Raw genomic sequence first — 23,306 nt, 5'->3', positions numbered from 1 at the left:
CAATCTTAAAAACGCATTCAAAAAGGTCCAAGTTAAAATGCAAGAGAAAAAAATAAATGTTCTATGTTTTCAATGTCTGAGTTATAGAAAGTACAGATGTTCAAATCTAAGTTAAACCTTTGACGTAGGAAGTCATTACTTGGGTAAAACTCGTTCATCATTTTGAAATGAACTTCTTTAGCCTTTAATGGAAACAGGAAGGTAACTAGTTCTTATCTTAACTATGATATTAAACAAAACATCTCTGAGTGACAACTTGTTTTGACTCTGGACATTCCCATAGACAGTGAAATACAGTGCCGTTCTTCTTCAAACATTTAGTACAAACATCTGGAATCTTAGCAAACATATGATGAAGTTTGACAGGAGTTATGTATATTCTCATTGAATATTTAACTAATTTAACTCGAGTGTAAACTGTTCATATGAGGGGATTGGGTGGACATAGTCTGGCTACTTCTGATTATTCATAATCACAAGAGACTCGTTTGTAACATATACAGTTTTGAGGAGAGGAATCAGACCATCCTTTTAAAAGTCCGTCTCTGGTGGGACTCGACCCCCTCAACCTTTTAATCACTCCTCTCTCAAGTTGCCACCCATAAATCGAGGTTATAGTCTCGGTGGTGACAGCCAATCAGCGCTCGTATCGCTACCAAGATTCTACCAAGAATTGACCAATCAGCTTCTCCGAGCACCTCTAGGAGACACTGCGGTCAAAGATCGTATATTGCAAAGAAGTGAAAGTCACAGCATAACAGACAACCACAACAACAACACATAATAGATGTAACTCACACTCTGCCTTTTATTTACTCCTCTACTTCATGGGTTTTTTTTGTTTGTTTTTTGTTGTTTTTTACATTTATCCTTTGATAATGCAATACATTGTTTTTTATTTGTTTGTTTTATTGACACAAAAAACATGAATTACTTATTGATTGTTTTCTTCCATTTACATGCATGTTCTTTTTAAATATGTATATATTGTAATTTGCTTAATGCATTGTATATGTTTTTATTTTTATTTGTTATTTAAGCTCTCATTAAAAATGTAAGTTATTTAACTCTAGTGTAAAGTGTTCACATGAGTGGATGCAGTGATTTCTGTATAACTGGTTCATCACAGTCACAAGACGCTCATGTATGATAACTTGTTGCACTGCCTTGAGAAGAGCCGTCAGATCAACAGGTTAAAAGTTCCGACTCTGGTGGGACTCGAACCCACAACCTTTGAATCACTCCTCAAGTGTTTGACTAGAAGTCCAATGCGCTATCCATTGCGCCACAGAGCCAGTTATAAAGGGTGTATTGCGCAACCCCTTAAAGTTCCTACTACTCTATTGTTTTCTACAGGAAGAGTCTAACTTTGAAACTAACTTTGCAAATAGCTAACTATTTGAATATAACCACAGATTGGTGTTTAAAAACAAGAAGGCTGTGGTGAAAACTCACAATATGTTCTGTTTAACACATATGTCTGCGTTTTTTAATACTTTCTATTTATTTCTACTCTTTTATTTATTTATAACCCTGTTATGATCAGTTTCACGTATCGTTTGTACTGTTTCATTAATTAAAGATAAATAAAAATAAATAAAAAATAAAGACGTTAGAAGAACATCTAAGGACTGTTTCCGGTCTGTCCCGGAAGTAGCTAGTTAGCAACAGTTAGCTTAGGTAGCTAGTCGTGTGATTCATGTTGTAATTAAAGGACGCTAAAGAACCAAAATGTCAGGACAAACGATGACAGTGACAGTCGCATACGGTAATACGACTTTTCATGATGTTACACGGTTGTTACCAGATGATAGATAGATGTAAAAATGTAAGTTTACGAACCGGAGACCATCGACCGAGTAGCTAGGCTAGTGTAGCTACACGCAGCTAATGTAGCTACATAGAAAAGATGCTGAGAGTCTAACATCGAAATTCTTCAAATGTCTTATTTGCACCAAAAGCAAACGAGGTGCACTTAAAGGTTCTCACTGAATATATATAATATACCCCTCTGCTGAGTTATTAAGAAACCATTATCAATAATTGCTCGTTCAGTGATGAACTCATTGAAACTACAGAACATTTATGTGATGAATGTATTCTTGCTAATGCTTAATGGGATGATTTGCATTATTGGTTTCTAATCTAACAAAAGGAAAATGTTATATTTGGTATAATTGTTGAAAAAAAAAGCTAATGTAGCTACAGTTAGCTCTGTCAACGAGAATTGTATTTTATTTGCTAGCTTTAACTTATTACAGTTGAATATACTTTATACCTTAATACACTAAAACATACTGACTGAAAGGTTGCCCTCGAATATTACATTGAGTGTCTTTTTTTTTTTTTAATCTGACATCTGAATGTTTATTTCACAGCAGCAAATAAACGTGATTTATCAACATCACACATCAAGTGTTTGAAGGGAGAACATGAACAATTACTTATTAAATACAGTTTAAGATGAACGTTATTACTTGAATTCGTGCATCCTTGAAAATTAATTAGACTTTACTGTAATATCCAGAATGCTCAAATACTTTGCCATCATTTACTAACATGTGATTCCTTTTAACTAACTTCAGTTTAAAAGAATCAAAGCATCATTTAGAGGTAAAAAATGATCCATCTGATGGTCATGCTTAAATCCAAATAATCCACATCGTTCCAGAAAAATAATCTCACACAGTTTAGAAAGCAATTGTTGCCACTCAGGGCAGTGTTTATGCTAACATTGTTTTTCTCCCACTCCAGGATCCACTAAGCACAGCATCACATTAACTGGCCAGGATGATGGCAAGGGCCCCTTTGTCAAAGACCTCTCAGAGGCTCTCACCCAAGTTACTGGAGTTCCCCAACCCTCACAGAAACTCATCTTTAAAGGTAAAGCTGTGGGTCTCTCGCTTTCTTTCTTGACTATTAGAGATGACTATATACCACTTTTTAATGTCTGATACCGATGCCTCAACCTTGAGTATCTGCCGATACTGATACCAATCCGATACCTTCTTTTTCCCTCTCTTAAACAGCCAAGATTAATAAATGTAATAACTTTAGTTACTTTGCAGATTCCGGTTATTAATAGAAAATGTAATGAACTAATAAATGATGATTTATGATTATTATAGTTTAAACTACCTCCACATTTACCAGCTGCAACATTAAAGTGATGAACACTTTAATGCATCAATAATTAGAAGACAATGATATATATTATTCTACATAATGAGTACTTTGATTATACTTTTTTTTCCCTCCGATATCCGATCCAGTGTTTTTTGGCCAGTATCGGACCGATACTAATTATCAGATCGGCACATCCCTATTGAATATCACATTATATACCCAGGTCTAACCTTGCCTTATGCATCCTGACATTCCAGGAAAATCACTGAAGGATGTGGAGGAGAGTCTGTCCAGCTATGGGATAAAAGAAGGCTGCAAACTCATGCTGATTGGAAAGCGGGTAAGTCCTTAACATGTGTGATTTCTCTGATGGGACTGTATATTTTATCAAATACTGACAATAATCTATAAAACAGAACAGTCCTGAGGAAGAAACTGAACTGAAGAAGCTGAAAGACATTGAGAAATCTATGGAACAGACGGCTAAAAAGCTGGAGAAGGTAGACGGGGAGTTGACTGGACTCAAGAATGTAAGCAATCAATTATGGTTTTTAAGATGCATCATTTTCCTTCATTGGTCTGCTCTGATCTCTGATATATATTTTGTGGACATTTTTATTTAGATTTTATTATCCCCCATTTTTTTCCATAGGGCTTCCTGGCAAAAGACCTTCAGGCTGAGGCGTTGGGTAAATTAGACCACAGAGTGAAAATAGCAGCTGAACAGTTCATGAAGATCCTGGAGCAGATCGATGCTTTGGTGATCTTTTCTTTTTCATATATAGTTGCTTGCCTTATTGTCTCCATTACTGATTGCAGACTGAAATTAATTTCAATTTACCTTTGTTCAGGTCTTTATTTTTGTGTGCTGAACTGTTTCTTCTTTCAACAGACTATCCCAGACAATTTCAACGACTGCAAAATGAAGAAAAAGGGACTCGTAAAGACGGTGCAGGTAAACTTGTTTTTCAGTGTCACCAAAATCTTTTAATTGAAAATCCCTGCGAATCTTATTAAGTGTGAATGTGTTCTGTCAACAGGATTTCCTGGCCCAGTGTGACAAGATCGAGGCTTGTATATCAGACCACCTTTCAAAGATCCAGTCGAAAAATCTTGCCCTGGCGGAGTAGATTCACAAATCCTCCCATATCGTGTGCTATACATTGCTCTGTGAGCAACTGCAACATGTACAGAAAGCGTCGAGTGTGGATGCGGTCCTTGTCTATTTATTGTTGGGTTGATGTTTGTGAGAGAGCTTCATCACAGAGAATCCTGTGAAGAGGAGGAGGCTGGTTATCGGCACTGATGCTGGGTACATCTGGGATACATTCTCTGGGATAAAGACATATGAAGTGCTCCTCAAGATATCGTAACCACAGTCACTCAGTGAAAGGATCAGAGGTGTTTTAATTTGTGGCAAATTTTGTAAATCCCCTTTTAAAGCATCCAAAAAATAGTGCTGAAGAGAACTGCCGTGGCCAAATGTCAAAATAACCACGATGATGTCAGAAAACGGTTACTAAAATTCACCAACTGTACAAAAACATAGAGAAAAACATTTTTCTTCTTATTGTGATGTACCAACTGTGAAGTGTTACTTGTGGCAGTTTGTGCACACATGGCCAAATGTATGTGGACATTAATAAGCATTAATCTGCCATGCTAACAGCTTCCACTCTTCCTGGGAAGGCTTTCAACAGGATTGTGGAACTTGACTGCAGGGATTTGCTCTAATTCGGCTGCCGGATCATCAGTGAGGTCAGGCACTGATGTTGGCCGATAAACCCTCGGCTTTCCATTTCATCCTTAAAGGTGATGGTTGAGGTCATGACTCTGTGCTGGCCAGTCAAGTTCATCACCAAACTGGGAAAAACATTTCTTCAAGGACCCTGATTTGTTTTCATCTTATAACAGAAAAGGGTCTTTCATCAACTATCGTCTAATATACCATTGTATAGTGATTGGAACTAATGTAAAAATTAGGGCTGTTAATTGTTTAAAATATTTAATCGCGATTAATCGCATGATTGTCCGTGATTTATTGCAAATTAATCACATATTGTTTATGTGTTCAAATGTACCTTAAAGGGAGATTTGTCAAGTATTAAATACTCGTATCAACATGGGAGTGGGCAAATCTGCTTGCTTTATGCAAATGTATATATTTATTATTGGAAATCAATTAGCAAAACAATGACAAATATTGTTCATAAACCCTCACATGTACTGCATTTAGCATAAGAAATATGCTCAAATCATGACATGGCAAACTGCAGCCCAACAGGCAACAGCAGCTGTCAGTGTGTCAGTGTGCTGACTTGACTATGACTTGCCCCAAACTGCATGTGATTATAATAAAGTGGGCATGTCTGTAAAGGGGAGACTCGTGGATACCCATAGAACCCATTTTCATTCACATATCTTGAGGTCAGAGGTCAAGGGACCCCTTTAAAAATAGCCTTGCCAGTTTTTCCTCGCCAAAATTTACCTAAAGTTTGGAGCGTTATTTAGCCTCCTTGATAAGCTAGTATAACATGGTTGGTACCAATGGATTCCTTAAGTTTTATGGTTTCATATGATGCCGGTATCTTCACTCTAGCCCGCTACAACCTAAAAATCGCATGTTGCGTTAAAAAGATTTGTGGCATTAAAAACAAATTTGCATTAACTTTGACAGCCATAGTAAAAATTAAAAACATTCTCTAATTCCAGTTTCTCACTTGTGAGGACTTGCTGCTTTTCTTAATCATGAGATAGTAAATTAAATATTGAGCTTTTAAACACAATCAATTTGGTGCAATCAGAAAAAAATATTTTTTCACAACATTTTATACACCAAAGGATTAATAAATGAATCGTGAAGGTAACTTGTTAGTTTCAACCCTAACCCACACTATTAAAAATAGACCAATAAGTCCACAATCCTTTGGCCATATGGTGTATATTTATTATTCAGCACCTTTTTGTTTGATCCTGACTGAGACTGATCCCACGTAACCATGTATCTTTGAAATGAGTGAACTGTGGAATTGTTATTGCTTTAAACCATCACTAAGACTGACACATCACATCTATTTTCCTTTGTTTTAAAAAAATAAAACCTTTGAAAAATGAATAGAGCATTGGCTATTCATCTCGGACCACAATTTAATATTTAATTTCCTACAAAATACAAATGATTCAGTGAACGGTAACAGACTCCTTGTTTCAGTTTATTTCCAGCTTTATCCATGAGGGTCTTTTCATACATCTCTACTAGCTTATACAGACCCTTCAGTGGTGTTTTCACAGATGTGCAAATGAGCTTTGGGAGTATGGGTTGAGGAGTTAGGGAAGGGGGGGTGGTCCAGAGGTACAGTGTGGTCCCACAAGCAGCTTAAACGAATTACCTTCAGTGAGCTATACCACAGTGAAGCCTGCCATGAGCCAAATAACAGGATATCGCTGATCTAACTTTAGTGGAAACCCATAATAATACACACAGAATAAACCTTGTCCAGATCCGCTTCTGTTGCTAATCATCTTTGTCCTTTGCGCCGTGCTTCAGTATGCGTGTGAATGCTACATAGTTGAAGTTGCCTTTCTTGTCAATGGGCGCCTCTCGGAAGAGCTCGTCCACTTCTTCGTCCGTAAACCTGTCACCCATCGTAGTGAGCAGCTCCCGCAGGTACTCCTCCTGGATTATACCTGTAGCAGAAGTCCATTCATCGGTTAATTGATTTACAGAAAATTGATCGACAACAAGTTTAATAACCAATCAACCATTTAAGTCATTTACCAAGAGAAAATGTCAACAGTTTGCTGGTTACAATTTCTCAGTTTCTGTTATATATCACTGTCATTTTAAGTTTTTTTCTTTGATGTCACCTGGTGAAGGGAATTTTCACCATATTCTTTTTGTAAAATTAATGTTACAGTTTTTCTCATTCGCAAACAAACCAATTAATTGGGTGCTTAAATAAATTGTCCTACTAAACAATAACACAAATTATAATGAAGATAGCTAATTGCAGCTTTAATCCAATTCGAATTGAGAATTTAGGACGTAGAAAAGTGACGCCATTTATGTAGTTGCCTTTGAGAACTCAACTGTTTTGATCAAGATGATTTTTAATAAAAAACAAAAAACATACCATGACAGCATTGGGTCTGGAGACATTGAGAAATGGCATCACTAAGTACAGTGCACATTCAATATGTCTCGAAAACTTACACTCACCTGTGCCCTCCTCGTCGAAGCAGGCGAAGGCGTTACGGATCACATCTTCAGGATCTGTACCGTTCAGCTTCTCTCCAAACATGGTCAGGAACATGGTGAAGTTGATTGGGCCCGGCGCTTCGTTCATCATGGTCTCCAGGTAATCTTCTGTGGGGTTCTTACCTGGGAAATGGTCACAGTGATGAGGATTTATGACACTATTGAAAGCTTCACAAAAACAGGTGTTAATATATTTCTCTTCCTAGCTTTCATTTCTTCATCTCTGATCTAAAAGGAATATTTGTTGCTTTAACAAACTGCATTTAGCACAGTTCTGAAAGCAGGACATTTACTCATAATAGTATTTTTTTTCTTTGATAAAAGGAATTAGACATCTTTCACACATCCATGTCTAAATGTGTGTAGATACATCGTTTACCTAATGAAGCCAACATGTCATGAAGGTCCTCTTTGTCAATGAAACCATCCCTGTTTTGGTCGATCATGTTGAAGGCCTCCTTGAACTCCTGAATTTGAGACTGGTCAAACATGGCAAACACATTGGAGGTGGCACGCTGAGGACGCTTCTTGGTGTTCTTTCCCTTGGCCCTTTTGCTCGACATGTTGGCGGTTGGTAGGTCCCCCCTTCCTGTAATACAGATGATATGATGGTTGTCTTCTATTCATTCATTCTAAATCACTAACGTCAAATTGATCTCAATAGCAATAAATGTTAGTACGATATGTTCCTTCTTATTCTGCCTGGATTGATTACAGTAACATTATGACCGTGTATCCCCATTCTTCAAATATGGCTTAATTAATCCAGGCTTTGATTATGTTAGCAAAACAATCTTGTTCATGCCGAGCTTACTTTGTTCTTTGAACGCAGTTGTTAGAAAATAAAAGGCAATAAAAGCGGAGATCAGAAACAAATTTGTAGTAAAACTTCAGTAATTATTTACAGAATACAAGTAAGATTGACCAATAATTTGTGAATGTGAATCAAATTGAACTAACCTGAATTGATTGTTTCAACCATGTATACAACTTTAGGACTCCCCATCAAAACATCATAATTAATAACCATGATTTCTGGTTCTATGACTTATAACAGTCAACTGACAGTTGAAAGTGACTTCAGGTGTGGTGGTTCACCTTTTTTTTATTTTATTTTACTCTAACTTATTTTATCAACAACACAGATACCTATACAATGTGAGGGAAAAAAATAAATAAAAAAATTAAATTGAAATAATATAAAATAAAAGTAAATACAAAAGATTGGAGGGATTGTGTGTAGTTTATTGAGATGGTGGGCTAGAGCAGGGGTCAGCAACCTTCTGTCTGGAGTCACAAAACATTTAAGCATTTTGATGAAGGTAACACAGCTTATAGTCTAAGTATAAAGTATATAAGTCTAATGCAGTGAGGGCCAAAGTGCAAATGTGCGATGGCGTTTTAGGGCCAAATTGAGGGGAAAACCAATCAGAGATTTCCAGAATAAAGTCATAATATTACGAGAATAAAGTCATAACTTTATGAGAAAAAAAGAAATAACTCGTAAAATTACTATTTTATTTCCATAATATTGCAACTTGCTTTCTCATAAACTTGTGACCTTATTCTCGTAATATGACTTTATTCTCATAATATTACAACTTTTTTTCTCATGAAATTTTGACTTTTTTCTCGTTATGTTATGACTTTACTCTCGAAATCTCAGATTTTTTTTTTTTCCTCAATGTGGCCCTAATACTCCGTCGTACCGTCACTCCATAGACCTACAACAATCCTAAATAAAAATGAAAATGTAAACAATAAACAGTTATTCATATCCATTTTTAAAAATCCACAGGGAGCCACTGGAGAGGAGCTAAAGAGCCACATGAGGCTCCTGAGCTGCAGGTTGCTGACCCCTGGGCTAGAGGATCAACTAAAGTATAATCCAAACCATCTATCCAATAGAGTAATAAATAAAGGAAGCACATATGTGTTAAGGGTGTATGCCTCAAAATTCAGGGGAAGATTGGTATATTAGGCTTCACTTGTAAAGGTTTCATCATCATCATTTTTGTGTCACTTTTGCAATGTAAATACTGTAAATCTACTCTTACTGATATGTGCAATAACATGCTGATCACTCTGTACAATAATTATATGATACTGTGCAATAATTACATAATTATCTGACGGACACTTTGTGCAATAATCTGGAAAAAACGTCATCTCATCAATATACATATTGCATTTATATATTAAATATATATATATACACAATATAACATTTTTATATTGTATTATCTTTTAGATTTCACTATCTCTTTTTTATTGTATTATCTTTTCATTAGCACCTATGGGGGATTCTTACAATCTAATTTCGTTGTACTTACAATGACAATAAAGGGCTTGAATCTTGAATCATAAATCTAATCTTGAAAAACAGAAACATCTAGTTTTGTGTCAAATCAGCAAAGACCAGAGCAGGGGCCAGTCTAAAGATGACTGGGCATTAGACTGAACATTAGACTGAGCAATGGTTGGATGACATTTCACATTTCTCAGTTTAGTTATATGGGATTCTGGCTATTTACCTATTGATAACTCCACCCACAATGTTTTCTATACAATAAAATGAGTCCAGCAAACTGTCATCTGTCAGAAGGTTTGCACAACAAATGCTGATAGCCTTCCACACATTAGCCAACAACAACAACAGGAAACGTATTATAACGATACATTTTTGCTAACATCATCCAAAGTACTTCAGAGATCCCAGGTAGCTGCTAACTAAACATCATAGTTGTTATCCAGCTAGCAGCTCACAGTTAGCCCAGTGTTGACCTCAATAACTCACTGAGCAGGCGAGCTTTAGCGAGATAACAGACATCAATTCACAGACAAGAAACTTACAAGATTCAGAAGCAAAACATTAAATAACCCACCTCAGGAAATACAAGCGTTATTGCCAAATGGTCTGTACACACACACAGAGCTATCAGAGACTGATGCAGAGCAACCATCAATGTTTTATTTCCTCTTCCACAAACTGACCAATCACAGCCGAGCTGGACGGAACCAACACACTGGACTGTACCATGTTGTCCTCATAGCTACTGGTTTGTTTAAGTGTTTTTACACTGTGTAGACTGGACCAGAGTAGATAGTTAAATAGTGCGATGAGTGGCTTTACTGAAAACAAATGTGGGATTTTTTTTTATCTCATATTTTTATTATGTTTTTAAATTTGTCCTATTTGTGCAAACGACATGTGCTGTAGTTTCTATGTTCCACCACCAGGTGGCAGCAATTACTAATAGACTAGCTCTACTTTTAGTGTGAAATATCACTTTCAATGACACGTGCAGTCTAATCTACAAGGACACTTTAGCTAAAGATGAACACAACCTTGTTAGTATGAGGGACAATAAAAATATCTGAATTAAAACACATTAAACCACACAAATCAACAAAGTGGTTAAAAGAAGGGCTAACTGATTCTTTTAAACTCCAAAGTTTATTTTGTTGCGAGTGCAGATCTAATACATCCATGGTGCAGATCGGTCGCACCAACAAGTACGAAATTATCAACTAACACTGAAAGTAACCCTAACGATAAATTTAGGGAAATGGAGATATTTAAAGCGCTTTGAGGTCACATTTTGGGGTCATTAGAGTTGGTCGGTGAATAACGTTGCATGTGTTAAAGGTCCCATATCGTGCTCATTTTCAGGTTCATACTTGTATTTTGTGTTTCTACTAGAACATGTTTACATGCTGTAATGTTAAAAAAAAACTTTATTTTCCTCATACTGTCTGCCTGAATATACCTGTATTTACCCTCTGTCTGAAATGCTCCGTTTTAGTGCATTTCAATGGAATTACAACAGAATTGTGTTGCCTGGCAGGAGTTTGGGTCCATGTTTACTTCCTGTCAGCTGATGTCATTCACATACACTGCAACCAGGAATAAACTAGGACACATTTAGAATGTTTATGTTTAAAACTGTGTAAACGGTCTAAATATTGTATATTTGTGACATCACAAATGGACAGAAATACTTGCTTTATAATATAAAATCATGAAAATCTAATTTTTTTATAATATGGGACTTTTAAGAGAGTAGTTTGGCAGGGGGTTAGTTCAGGCAGGGAACCAGAGGCTTTAGAGGCTTTTGCAAGTCGTCTAAACGGTGAGTTTGATTGAATACAAATTCATGTCATCCCATGTAAGCTAGCCTATAGCAGCCACTTAAACCTGCAGTAGGCAGAATGTTTTGGGCATCATTGGGTTAAAGGTTCCATAATAACCTTTTAGCATATTGTAATTCAAGTGTTCTGAGAGAAAACTAGACTTCTGCACCTCCTCATGGCTCTGTTTTCAGGCTTTACAAAATCTAGCCCATGACGGTAGACATTGGCCAATCACAGGTCATTTCAAAGAGAGAGCGTTCCCATTTGCATGTTCATTCAATGGAGGCAGCTGTCAATCACTCGCAAACTCCTATCAAACGGTCAAACTAGGCAGCGCTGATCAAATATGAATCAATATTCTGTTACTGTAATGCGTATTTCTCTCCTCAAATGTTTTCAGAAACATCTTGTAGTGTAAAAATCTAGCCCGTGACGGTAGACTTTGGCGTCTTAGAGCGTTCCTAGTGGCTGTGCTCCGGCTGGTGGGCGGTGCTTGGTATTGCTTCAACTGATTTCAAAATGGCTGCAGGATCACAAACTTTTCTCAATTTACAGCTAAACACCGGAGGACAAAGAGGCACATGATTTTTTCTTTTTTTAACTACTGTCAGGATGTAGTGACCGTTTTATAAAAATAGCTTTTTCTAATCATAGTTGCTCCATTTCTACCCGCTCCTGCTTTAAGTAGCCTACTGCAGTGTTTCTTCTATCAACTTCTATTGATTTACTAGACCAACGATCAGCCTGGAGACCTATCTAACTGTAAGTACAGCACACAGCGGAGGGCCAGGAGATCTGAGGAGCCTCTGCTGGGCCTTCTCACAGTCTCATGGTCTAAATTTAAAGTTGACCCAGCCTTAAAAGGTCCTGACGGTGTCTTGTGCATTCTGCCGAGTGGCAGCATTATTTTTGTTCAGTGGACTGCCGTCCTGTCCACTGCCCCTCTCCCTGCTGCTTGCCCCTATCTGGATTTAGTTTAGTTACTTTTGGAATAGCCATTTCTCTTATTTTCAACCATTGTGGATTGGTGGATTCTTAGTTGTGGTGAGTAATATGTATATCTTCTTTATTATTAAGTATACCACTAATACGGAGGAACTGTTATTCTAGTGTACGTCTTTTAAAAGAACCAGTAAGGCCTTCTTTTGACATCTTTGTTGATTTGTTTGGTTTAATGTGTTTTAATTCAGATATTTTTTATTGTCCCTCATACTAACAAGGTTGTGTTCATTTTTTTAAGCTAAAGTGTCTTTGTAGATTAGACTGCATGTGTCATTTAAAAGTGACATTTCACCCTGAAAGTAGAGCTAATCTATTCCTTTAACATTCACTTTAACCTCAAAGGTTTGCGTGCGGTGTGCACTCTGTGCCCTCCAATTGCTTACAGTCCAGTTTACTGTTTGTATCTCTTTACAAATACAGAGTCACACAGTAGCCTGTTGTAGGTGTTGCTCAAGGACACCATCAGAAAATAACTTTTTTAAGTCTATTATTATAAACTGCAGATGTTAGCTGATTGATCTGTGGTCACATGATGATCGGCCTAGTATGCCCAGTGGGAGCTGCTCATGTTTTCAAGCTGTATAACCTGAGCAGTATACCTACTAGAGCTGGAATGATTGGTGGATTGACTGGTTGGTGAATCCATAGAAAATGTATCCGGAACAATCTTGTTAATTAATTTAAGTCATCTTTAAGAGCAAAAATTCCAGAAATTCACTTTCAAATGTGAATATTGGATACTGCTGGAAAAATTAATCAATTAATTGTCAACTATTAAATTAATCACCAGCTATTTTGATAATCGTTTTCAGTCATTTTTGAAGAAATAAAAGTCAAAATTCTCTGATTCCAGCTTCTTAAATGTGAATATTTTCTGGTTTCTTTACTCCTTTACAACAGTAAACTGAATATCTTTGAGTCGTGGTCAAAACGAGACATTTGAGGACGTCATCTTGGGCTTTGGGAAACACTGATCAACATTTTTCACCATTTTATTGACCAAACAACTAATGGATTAAAAATAAAAAAATAATCAACAGATTAATCGACAATGAAAATAATCGTTAGTTGCAGTCCTAGATTACAACTAACCACGCTTTGTTTTCCAGTTCATCACAAGTTAATCCCCTTTATAATTCCACCTGTGGAGGTGATGTAATTGCCTTCTCATGTAATCTTTAGACACAAAACTAAGAAGTAGAGCGTTTTAAAACAGTTTATATATTACCTGCTTCTGCTTCATTTAACACAGTAGAAGTAGATCTGCCATCTGAACAACTTCACCATCTCTAATACCTAATCACCATCTCCTGCCTCCTCCTAAACTAACCCCAATTAAGAAATCAATTTGCAATGATAACAATGAGATTGATTTACAGGGCTGGTAAAGTGAAGAGCAGTCAACATATAAGTTGGCAGAGTGGCCCTCAGGATGTCAGCATCATTACAAGTGACGCAGAAGCTGCAGCAGCATCATCAGCAGCAGCAGGAACAGCAGCAGCACCACCATGAGAGCAGCTGCGCTATGATGAGCTCCAAGTCGTCTGTGAGCAAGCAGTCGTCTGTGAGCAAGCAGTCGTCTGTGAGCAAGCAGTCATCTGTGAGCAAGCAGTCGTCTGTCAGCAAGCAGTCGTTCTCCACTGTCAAGACCTCCAGCTCCAGCCGTCGGTAAGAGCACAGTGAGATCCAAAATACTTATTAGATGGTTGATATTTGAAAACTGTGAAAACATAAATGGGTTCTCTCAATGCAGCCTGCCACTTCCATAATCTCGGTAGTGGTGAATGCATTCAAGCAGACCTCTTTCAAATATTCAACACTGTACTTTGGGATCTGAAGTGTGTTAAAAACATGCTGCACAAAGTGTGTTTTTATGTAGAGCAGGTGCTGTCTCTGTGCTGGTCTTCATCTGCCTGTACTTTTAGTCGTGTCAGGGTTTGTATTTTTGTAATAACACACATTGTTCTCCTTGAGGCCCATTTTTAAGTCTTTTGGGCCACAGTTCAAGTCAAGTCCCAGGTCTTTATATGCAAATTACAAATCAAGATACAAGTCTCTCAGGTCTCTGAATGCTGACCAATACCAGTATATTTTTTCTTTCAAAGCTCTGGTAATTTACAAAGCTTCAAGCAAGTCATTTCATTGAATATTCAATTACACAAGTATACAATTTCATTGTTTACCATTAACCATTTAGTAAATTATGGTCCCATTTAGAGTAAAATACACCATATTATGCTTTAGGGTGTGGCTGCCTTGTGATTGATAGATCACTACCACGGCGTTGTCCGGTCTAGGAGTTGTCTGTGTTTTTGTCTCAGAACAGTTCATGAAAGTGGATTATAACCTTTATGGTTGCCTAAAAATGTCTCATTCAACATTCGGTTACTTAGCTCCACCCTATCGTGTCACTTCCGGTTGCAAAAAAAACAAGACAGCGACGGCCTTCAAAGGCTTCAAAACGGCAGTCCACAATCCAATGGGTGACATCACGGTAACTATGTCCACTTCCTATGGTGCCTTCAAATGAAACTCGTGTTTATAAGATGGGAAGTTGTGTACACAATATGCTTGGCGTTCAAGTGGTTAAGTCGTGAGAACACCACTGCTAAGCAACGGCAATATTAACGTTACTGTCGGCGTCTAGAAGCCACAGAGGCTAACAATTTAGCAAGATAGCAAGTGGGTAACATAATGTAGGAAATGCAAAGGCATAATGACAGAGGAGAAAGATGAGGCTGTTGGAAATATCAACATTTTCCTCAGACCTATTATAAAATTACGAAGAAAAACAATATACGACTAAAATTACAATATATTCACTTATTATGCACCGAAAAATGAACTTCCAAGACCTCTGCCATTTCTGACAACGTCAACAAACACGTCACAACTCGTGAACTCTGAGCTTTCAGAAACTTTCCACTTACGAGGTCGTGAATACCACAAGAGAGGGGCGTTCATATGGGCTCTTCTAGTGAACACGGTAAACACGACCCCATTTGAAGGCACTAACAGTCTATGGTCACTTATTTTTTAGGGAATCAAGTTTTAAGTAAGTCAGACCTCAAAGTGGTCGAGTCCAAATCAAGGATGATGTGTTCATTTTTGTTACTGAGTCTAGTCCAAGTCTCAAGTTGGTAATTATTTCATACGCAGCAATAGTATTGTGCTCATGTATTTGACAGAAAGAGCACATTATATTTAAAATACGGTAATACAAACCCTAGAGAATGCACAAAGACAATATAAGATATAAGATAGAGCTGAAACAATTAGTTTATTGATCAACAACGTTAATCAGCAACTATTTTTTATGATGTATGGATCGTTGGCTTGTTTGTTTGTTTGTTTTTTCTATGATATTAAATTAAATATCTTTGGCTTTGATTGGACAAAATAAGTAATTTGAAGATGTCAACATGGAAATTGTACCATGCATTTTTCATTATCACTGCTTTATGATATTTTAGAGACCAAAAAGTTGATTGGTTATTTTGAAGAAATAGTTGGCAGATTCATCAATATTAGAAATAATTAGTTATTGAGAGATGTAGATTTCCTTACCTTTTCTTACCTTGACTTTATACCACAGATCTGCTGCAGGAATAAACGTGCAAAATCAAGGACACGTCATTATAACAGAGGTATTAAACTTGTAATTATACAGGGGTGTGCGTAATGTTTAGTCCGATATTCATTTAATTTCATTTCTATGTGATTGATCAAAGTAAAGTCTAGTATAAACACACCACCTTAGATTCATATATATGTACAGTATGGTATCAGTAACTCTTTGTCCTTCAGGCCGCAGGGTTCGGTGTGCACGTTTCTAAATGGGGTCAGGGAAGGAATCTCAGCTGTAGTGAATGCTGCCAGATATATTCGTGGACAGCCAAGCTATTTCTGTAGGCAGGACGTGACACGTTGCCATTAGGCCAACTGTAAAGACACTGTGTGGAAGTCATGAAATTGTAAACGGTTGTTTCTATGGACGTTTAATAGTTGATAGCTCTTGGGCCAGTATCCACATTTACTAGTCAATTTGACTAGTCATTGTTATTTTCCTTAAAGAAGCAGTGGGTAGAATCAGAGCCGAGCTGGACCCTGCCCTCTATGAGCAGCTGTCAATCACTCGCAAACTCCGATCAAATGGTCAAACTAGGCAGCACTGATGAAATATGAATCAATATTCTGTTACCAAACAGCCAATAGAAACACTCTCTCTCTCTGAAATGACCTGTGATTGACCAAAGTCTCCCGTCACTGGCTAGATTTTTTAAAGCCTGAAAACAGATCCATGAGGAGATGCAGAAGTCTAGTTTTCTCTCAGAACACTTGAATTACAATATGCTGAAATGGTATTATGGAATTGATGCCCAATGATGCCAAAAACATTCTGCCTACTGCAGGTTTAAAGCTTTGTAACTAGTCCTACACCTGGTTTCTGTAAGAAATAATTGATTGCATAATCCAATTGGTACTTTTGTTATTTAAATCTTAAGATTGACACATACTGCAGCTCCGCAGACTGCTTTTATCAGCAGTAAAACTTTTTATACCTTTGACTTCCTTACACACTGAACCAAAGACACCTGGTGAGTCAGCAGTATAAATAACTTCTTGACACGGCGGAGACTCTCTCCATCTGTCTCTCTCTGCTGTGCGTTCAGCCCCTTACTTCGACTTGATCCCACCTCGCAAGTATGGAATAGAGTTTATCAAAGCCATGTTATGCTGCTGCTTCTCTATATGCCCGATGGATAGACTAGGACAGACATGGAAGTGATTATGAGTGAGAGCGGGGCTTTAAATGAACCTTTTCCGCCCTGCTGCATATCCACCAGTTTCGGCTCCATTTATAAACCCAGCTGACAAAAGGGAGACCTGAGAGGCTGTTAGGTAAATGAGTCAGAGTGTAATATGGGTCAGTTAGGGTCCCTGTGGACTGACAGAAATACATCTTTTATTTCTGAGTAATTTCTGTCTTTATATAACTAGTAGTACTGATGTTTTATGAATGCAAAGGGGCAGTATGGTTCATGTTGAGTATTTCTTTTAGGTGTCTTTTATCTAATTTTTTGTCATTATGAACAAATGCACATACTGTAGAAGTTACATTTAAATTACTTGATCTGCTACTAGTTCAATTAACTACACGCAAGTGTGTAATGTTGTCTGTCCTCCTTTATCTGCATAGACTGCCAGCAATAAAAATAAGTTAGTTACGGGCAGGTATATTCAATCAAAGGATAACACTGACAGTATTTTAAAGGTGCTATTGATAACATTGATAACATTCAGCCTCTAGATGTCGCATTCTCCCTCCCCCATTCAATTGCATTTACTTCACAACAAGTCGTTGCCAGGCACTTACCATTAAATTCAGCCATTTATCTGTTTTTTTCCACACTAACCGACGACCCAGAGATACCACATGATACCAACGTTGTTTTACTATTGGCTCACAAGCCTTGTTAGAAGTGGGAATCAAACGTCAGATATCTTCCACAGAGATAAAAAAAAAAACATTCATTTTGGAACATTTTTTTAAAATGAGTAATCTCCTAAAACATCTGGGCATTGTGGTTTGTAGCAAATGCTCCCTTAAGGTTCAGTAGGTAACTTTTATAAAAAAAATAACTATTTGTCATATTTGCCGCAACTGTGAATATATCCTGACAGTAGTGAATGAGACAGATAATCTGTGAAAAAAACAGGTTCCTCTGTGTTCTCCGGTGCTCCTGATGGCATTTGCAAGTTTCCACCGCGCCCGAAGGAAAACAACCAATCAGAGCCGAGCATAGCAGCTGTCAATCACTGCTCACGAAATTCGCGAACTCCAATCGAACGGTCAAACCAGGCAGCGCTTATCAAATCAGATTCAAGATTCTGTTACTGTACTGCTAAACAGTACACCAAAATATGTTTCTGAAAACATTAAAAGGCGAGAAATAGGCCTTACAGTAACAGAATCTTGATTCATATTTGATCAGCGCTGCCTGGTTGGACCGTTTGATCGGAGTTCATGAGCTTTGTGAGCAGTGATTGACAGCTGCGTTAAAGACTGCTCAGCTTTGATTGGTTGTTTTCGTTCGGGCGTGGTGAAATCTTGCAAATGCCATTAGGAGCGCTAGGAGGAGGCAGAGGAACCTGATTCTTTTTTCCCAGATTATCTGTCTCATGCGCTGCCGGCAGGATATACAGTAGTGACAGTTTGAGCAAATATGCTAAAAACGTATTTTTATAAACGTTACCAACTGTAGCTTTAGGAATAAATAGTGTATTTCTTGGGGACTGTTTTCAGCCGCAGATTAATATGCGTTAATATTATAGCAGCAGAACTGTGTCTGTAGGATTGACTCCAAATAAACTACAGTGCCCATGTTCATGGCAATAATGAAACATATCACCCAGTGTAACAGCTTTTAATAGTTTTTGTACATCAATGGAAGTCTATGGCACAGAGGAATACGCTACATCAGACTTTGGCTACACAGACAATACTAGTAGTAGGATTAATTAACTGATGGCAATCATAGTATTTATTCATAATGAGAAAAACATAGAATATCAGTAGCTTTATCCTTTAACAATGTGTTTTTTATGTAGAAAAGAACACACCATAAACTCTATTTGGAAATACCTTATTATGTATGCTGGTGTTTGTAGTGCTAAGTGTTGTGACCCTCTCTCTCTCTCTCTCTCTCTCTCACCTCTAAGCCTGAAGACCACTGTGAAGACAGAGAATGTGCAGAAGGCGCTCAAACTGAGCCCGCTACCCAAGAGAGCCAAACGCACCTACCTGGCGATGGACACGGACAAGGAAGTTATCGGCTATGTCATTCCCATATTTAGAGCCAAGTGAGTGAGGACACTGCAAAACACAATTGATTGATATTCTTGAATGCAAAATAATCAATACCACTGATGATGAACATTTATGATTTTTACTGCAGTTAAAGGGACTGTATGTAAGTCAGATGTGACGTCATGCCCGCTCACGAGAGCCTTTATTTTCAGCTCCACCTCGGTGCTAACAGTGTGCAACCATAGCTAACGTTCAGTTAGAAATGGAGTCCACAACATATAGTGATATTGTGGTTTTAGCTGGCTAATGTTGCTAACATTAATCAACATGATGCCTCTCAATCACATTCAGTCTCGTGTGTGTCGCCTCACTGTTTTGACCGATGCTCACTCGCGTCTATATAGTGCGAGCACAAGCAACAGGACGCTTACTGACGTTGACTTAACGTCCACAGGTGTCCCTGTTGACAAGCAATTTCTGATCCTTACATAAAGCCCCTTTAATGACACTAAATGAGATGATTTCCTATCTGACTGTAAGTCTAAACTGCTCTGACATGTTGGTGGTTTGTTGTGCGCCAGTCATGATGTTGTTCGCGACCTGATGGAGGCCCAGGAGGAGGAGGTTATGGAGGAGGGGATTAACTATGTGGCCATGAGGAACCTGTTTGTCAGGGAGGCAAGTGAGTCTGTGGACATTAAAGTGGAGAAGAGAACCAGAACAACGCACATCAGGGAATCCGCCCAACGCCTGGAAATGAGCAGGACGGTAAATCCTTTTCATTCCTTTATGTTAAAAAGTTGCATTTTCAAATAATCAAATCTCTCTCACGAAGCCTACTCATGAGATTTATCTGGCTTGTCTCTCTGGCTATAGATGGAGGAGTGGTCAGAGTTCCGCAAGAAAATGAATCCAGACAGCCTGATGCACCTTCCAGAGTTTATCATCAAGCCCCGTGGACAGACTGTCTGGGAGGGCAAGACTGTCAAGCTGCACTGCACTGTGGCTGGATGGCCTAAACCCAGGATCGCCTGGTAAGATCCAAGTTCACCGGTCCCCACCTTCTCTGAGTCACAGGAAAAAGACGCGAGATGATGAGAGGCGATCAGTCATGTGTGTGTCATAAAGAAGTTTCCATCCAAAGCTCTCGTCATCAGCCAAAGCTATTTTCACCATCGCAACATGAACACATGCACACTCTGTAAAAATAAACCAGCTGTCTTTCTGCTGTCTTCAAGGTACAAAAACAATGTGCTCATTGATGCCAAGGCCCACCCCGACAAGTACACAGTCGAGAGCAATTACAACATGCACTCCCTGGAGATCAAGAAGTAGGTAATCATTAAGCTCACAGTTAGAATTAATGAGATGTACCCAAATAATGCACATTACCCCCAAACTGAATGCTTTATGTTGGAAATATTCTGCGTGAGTGATATACGCAAATGAGATGCCGGTAATTCATGTCGTGTTTTATTTTCAGCTGTGATTTCATCGACACCGCTCAGTATCACGCCTCTGCCCTGAATGTGAAAGGGGAAGCTTCCTATGTGGCTACTGTTGTTGTCAAAAGTAAGTCGTCTGTCCTCCTCGCCAGCTGCTACCGTCTCCTCCGGTTAGAGGTCAAAGGTTAAAGTAGAGGTTTAAATTAACACATGTCCCACAGTTGTGTCTAGTCAGGATCTGGTTTTAAGCTGCAGGAAAGTCCTAAATCTCATGCTCAAATGGAAAATGATTTCTGTGCCTATCATATTTTACTATTGTCAAATGTGTATCACTGAAATCTCTTGCTACTGATACAACAAGGTAACTGAACGATATATTTCTCCGCAGGGTACCAAGAGGGCGAGGAAGTAGGCCCACTCGCTCCTAAACCACGTGAGTCACTTTAAAAGGGACATATCATGCTCATTTTCAGGTTCATACTTGTATTTTGAGTTTCTACTAGACCATGTTTACATACTTAAATGTTCAAAAAACACCTTATTTTTCTCATCATGTCTGTCTGAATATACCTGTATTCACCCTCTGTCTGAAACGCACCGTTTTAGCATCTCTTTCTTTAAGCTCCCCTCCCGAAAAAGTCCAGTCTGCTCTGATTGGCTTGTGAGAAAAATATGGTGCATCTTTGTAAAGGTAGTTCTCAAGCTGTGGGCGGTATATTCTAATGAGCCGGCACGTGACATAAGAAGGGGAGCCAAATCTGAATGACTTGTTGAATCACATGTTTTCTGATCCAGGCATCCCACAAAAACCTGAGTGGGTTGTCTTTTTTCACAGTTTGTGGGTTGGTAGTTACTCCAGATACCCAAATGTATGTGAACAAGCACTGAGAAAGTGAGTTTTTCATGACATGTCCCCTTTAAATAAATATATTTTTTAATTAAAGCAAGGCAACTTAATTTGTGTATTAATATTCACATACACAGGGTATTAAAAGTGCTCTAAATAAGACATAAAATAATGCAAGTAGAAGTTAAAGCCGCATTAATCAAATTTGTATATAAACAATTAAATGGAAACATGTGTAATGCTCATAGTTACAAACTCCAGTGCCCCTCAGCTCTGCAGAGTGCCACAGCAGGCATCTGTTTTTAGAGGACAAGCTCTAAAAATCCACTGTACAGTACCTGCTCAACATCAAACGGCAAACGGACAAAGTTAGCAGCTAGCAGCTGAACACAGTTTAGCATTTAGTAGCTAAAGAGACAGATATTTCAGACAATTAGATTGTTATCAGGTAATTAAATGGGCGTTATCAGTGGTTATAAGCCCCATAGATGTGGGTCAGTAGGGGCCTACTACACCCATTAGTATGTTTTATCATCTATTCACTTGGGCAATCACCCAAAGAAGGAATAAAAGAAGACAACAGCGACGATAGTAGTTATGACAGGAGCAAAAGCGGAAGTCCAGGGCTGTAGTGTAGACGGCGTGAAACTCCATATGGGGTGAAGGTCGGGGCGATGTATGGGACCTTAAATTCACAACCTTAAGTTTCACTTTCACTTTTCAATCGTAGTTATTTGAAGATGAAACACAATCTAAGTGGGGTTTTTTTGCGTAAACCTAAACAAGCTGTTTTGTTTGTGTTCAAAACGTAACATTTCATGCGATTCTACGTGTTAGAACATGTTGCTTTTAAGTTTCACTCTCACTTTTACAACGTAGTAGGCGTAGCAGGCCCCTTACTGACACACACGTATAAGGCTTAAAACGACTGATAACGGCTATTTAATGAGCTGAAAGCAGTCAAATCGGGTGGATATTTTTACTTGGGAGTTGGTGGAGACCAAAAGCTGAACTAGAAGGAGGGTAAATGTGGGACTTACATTCATCAAGTATGCAAAAACAACTTCCATTGAATGATTGTCTCTGCTGGATGTGTAAAAAAAAAACATGTTTACCATAAAGTAATAACGTCATAATACGTTGTGTCAATTAATGCAGGTTTAATGTTTTAACAGTAGTGTTTTTAATATCTTTATTGTTTTCTCTGCAGATGGTTTCTGTGCTGAGTATGGTGTCACCTTTGAATCAACCATCCTTGACAAATTCGAAGTGGCTTTTGGCTGTGAAGGCGAGACATTGAGTCTGGGCTGCACTGTCATCGTTTACCCCACTGTGAAAAAATACCAGCCTGATGTCGTGTGGTACAGAGACTGTGAGTAGAAAATAACAGAAATAGTGGGTTTCCTTTATAAATACTGAATATTACCTTTATAATTAATCCACTATATGTATCATCTTTTGTGTTTGACTTCTCCCATCAGCTGTCGCCTTGAAGAACTCTAAATGGGTACACACCCACTGGTCTGGGGATCGAGCCTCACTCACACTCGTCCACCTCAACAAGGAGGATGAGGGCATGTACACCCTGCGTGTCAACACCAAATCTGGCTTTAACACCTACTCTGCCTATGTGTTTGTCAGAGGTAAGGTGCCCGACAGTAAATGGATATTTCAACTGAAGCT

The 23,306-nt window shown here is 38.2% G+C and overlaps 3 protein-coding genes and 1 non-coding gene across 6 annotated transcripts in view; 2 read left to right on the top strand and 2 right to left on the bottom strand.

Moving 5' to 3' along the window:
• Window positions 1-1,203: 1,203 nt before the first annotated feature.
• Window positions 1,204-1,295, bottom strand: trnar-ucu. The gene is given in 2 exon segments: window positions 1,204-1,239; window positions 1,259-1,295. It is a non-coding gene; the product is annotated as a tRNA-Arg (tRNA).
• A 340-nt stretch (window positions 1,296-1,635) lies between these two features.
• On the top strand, window positions 1,636-4,651 carry bag1 (BCL2 associated athanogene 1). The gene is made up of 7 exons (XM_037788579.1): window positions 1,636-1,768; window positions 2,755-2,883; window positions 3,384-3,466; window positions 3,543-3,656; window positions 3,779-3,886; window positions 4,019-4,081; window positions 4,167-4,651. The coding sequence occupies exons 1-7, from the start codon at window positions 1,732-1,734 to the stop codon at window positions 4,254-4,256; spliced, it is 624 nt and encodes a 207-aa protein (XP_037644507.1). The 5' UTR covers window positions 1,636-1,731; the 3' UTR covers window positions 4,257-4,651.
• Window positions 4,652-6,051: 1,400 nt separating this feature from the next.
• On the bottom strand, window positions 6,052-10,380 carry myl12.2 (myosin, light chain 12, genome duplicate 2). Of its 2 annotated transcripts, none has more exons than XM_037788450.1 (4): window positions 10,270-10,380; window positions 7,764-7,973; window positions 7,340-7,507; window positions 6,052-6,813 (listed from the first exon to the last, which is right to left on the bottom strand). In XM_037788450.1, exons 2-4 carry the CDS (start codon window positions 7,945-7,947, stop codon window positions 6,641-6,643), a joined length of 525 nt encoding a protein of 174 aa, XP_037644378.1. In that variant the 5' UTR covers window positions 7,948-7,973; window positions 10,270-10,380; the 3' UTR covers window positions 6,052-6,640. The 2 variants fall into 2 exon arrangements, with proteins under 2 accessions (XP_037644378.1, XP_037644379.1); XM_037788451.1 differs by having other exon boundaries at window positions 7,346-7,507.
• Window positions 10,381-12,405: 2,025 nt separating this feature from the next.
• Window positions 12,406-23,306, top strand: part of myom1a (myomesin 1a (skelemin)) — a 32,231-nt gene continuing 21,330 nt past the window's right edge. For both annotated transcript variants that reach the window (XM_037786934.1, XM_037786933.1), the window contains exons 1-10: window positions 12,406-12,562; window positions 13,900-14,188; window positions 19,244-19,384; window positions 19,913-20,099; window positions 20,208-20,365; window positions 20,570-20,662; window positions 20,815-20,903; window positions 21,165-21,209; window positions 22,834-22,995; window positions 23,105-23,266. In XM_037786934.1, coding sequence (XP_037642862.1) covers window positions 13,953-14,188; window positions 19,244-19,384; window positions 19,913-20,099; window positions 20,208-20,365; window positions 20,570-20,662; window positions 20,815-20,903; window positions 21,165-21,209; window positions 22,834-22,995; window positions 23,105-23,266 — 1,273 coding nt within the window. In that variant the 5' untranslated portion in view covers window positions 12,406-12,562; window positions 13,900-13,952. The remainder of the gene's footprint in view (window positions 12,563-13,899; window positions 14,189-19,243; window positions 19,385-19,912; window positions 20,100-20,207; window positions 20,366-20,569; window positions 20,663-20,814; window positions 20,904-21,164; window positions 21,210-22,833; window positions 22,996-23,104; window positions 23,267-23,306) is intronic.

Source organism: Sebastes umbrosus, chromosome 12 (assembly GCF_015220745.1).
Source record: "Sebastes umbrosus isolate fSebUmb1 chromosome 12, fSebUmb1.pri, whole genome shotgun sequence".
Lineage (NCBI taxonomy): Eukaryota > Metazoa > Chordata > Actinopteri > Perciformes > Sebastidae > Sebastes > Sebastes umbrosus.
Note: the sequence above shows the minus strand (reverse complement) of the source record. Positions and strands in the feature narration are given on the sequence as shown.

Bases quoted from the DNA above. Each gene is read 5' to 3' on its own strand.
- bag1 (XM_037788579.1), top strand. From the start codon at position 1,732: ATGTCAGGACAAACGATGACAGTGACAGTCGCATACG. The intron at 3,467-3,542 runs GTAAGTCCTTAA...TCTATAAAACAG, and splicing joins TCATGCTGATTGGAAAGCGG to AACAGTCCTGAGGAAGAAAC. The intron at 3,887-4,018 runs GTGATCTTTTCT...TTCTTTCAACAG, and splicing joins TGGAGCAGATCGATGCTTTG to ACTATCCCAGACAATTTCAA.
- myl12.2 (XM_037788450.1), bottom strand. From the start codon at position 7,947: ATGTCGAGCAAAAGGGCCAAGGGAAAGAACACCAAGAAGCGTCCTCAG. The intron at 7,508-7,763 runs GTAAACGATGTA...ACCATTTCCCAG, and splicing joins TGACATGTTGGCTTCATTAG to GTAAGAACCCCACAGAAGAT. The intron at 6,814-7,339 runs GTAAGTTTTCGA...CTTCTGCTACAG, and splicing joins CGAGGAGGGCACAGGTGAGT to GTATAATCCAGGAGGAGTAC.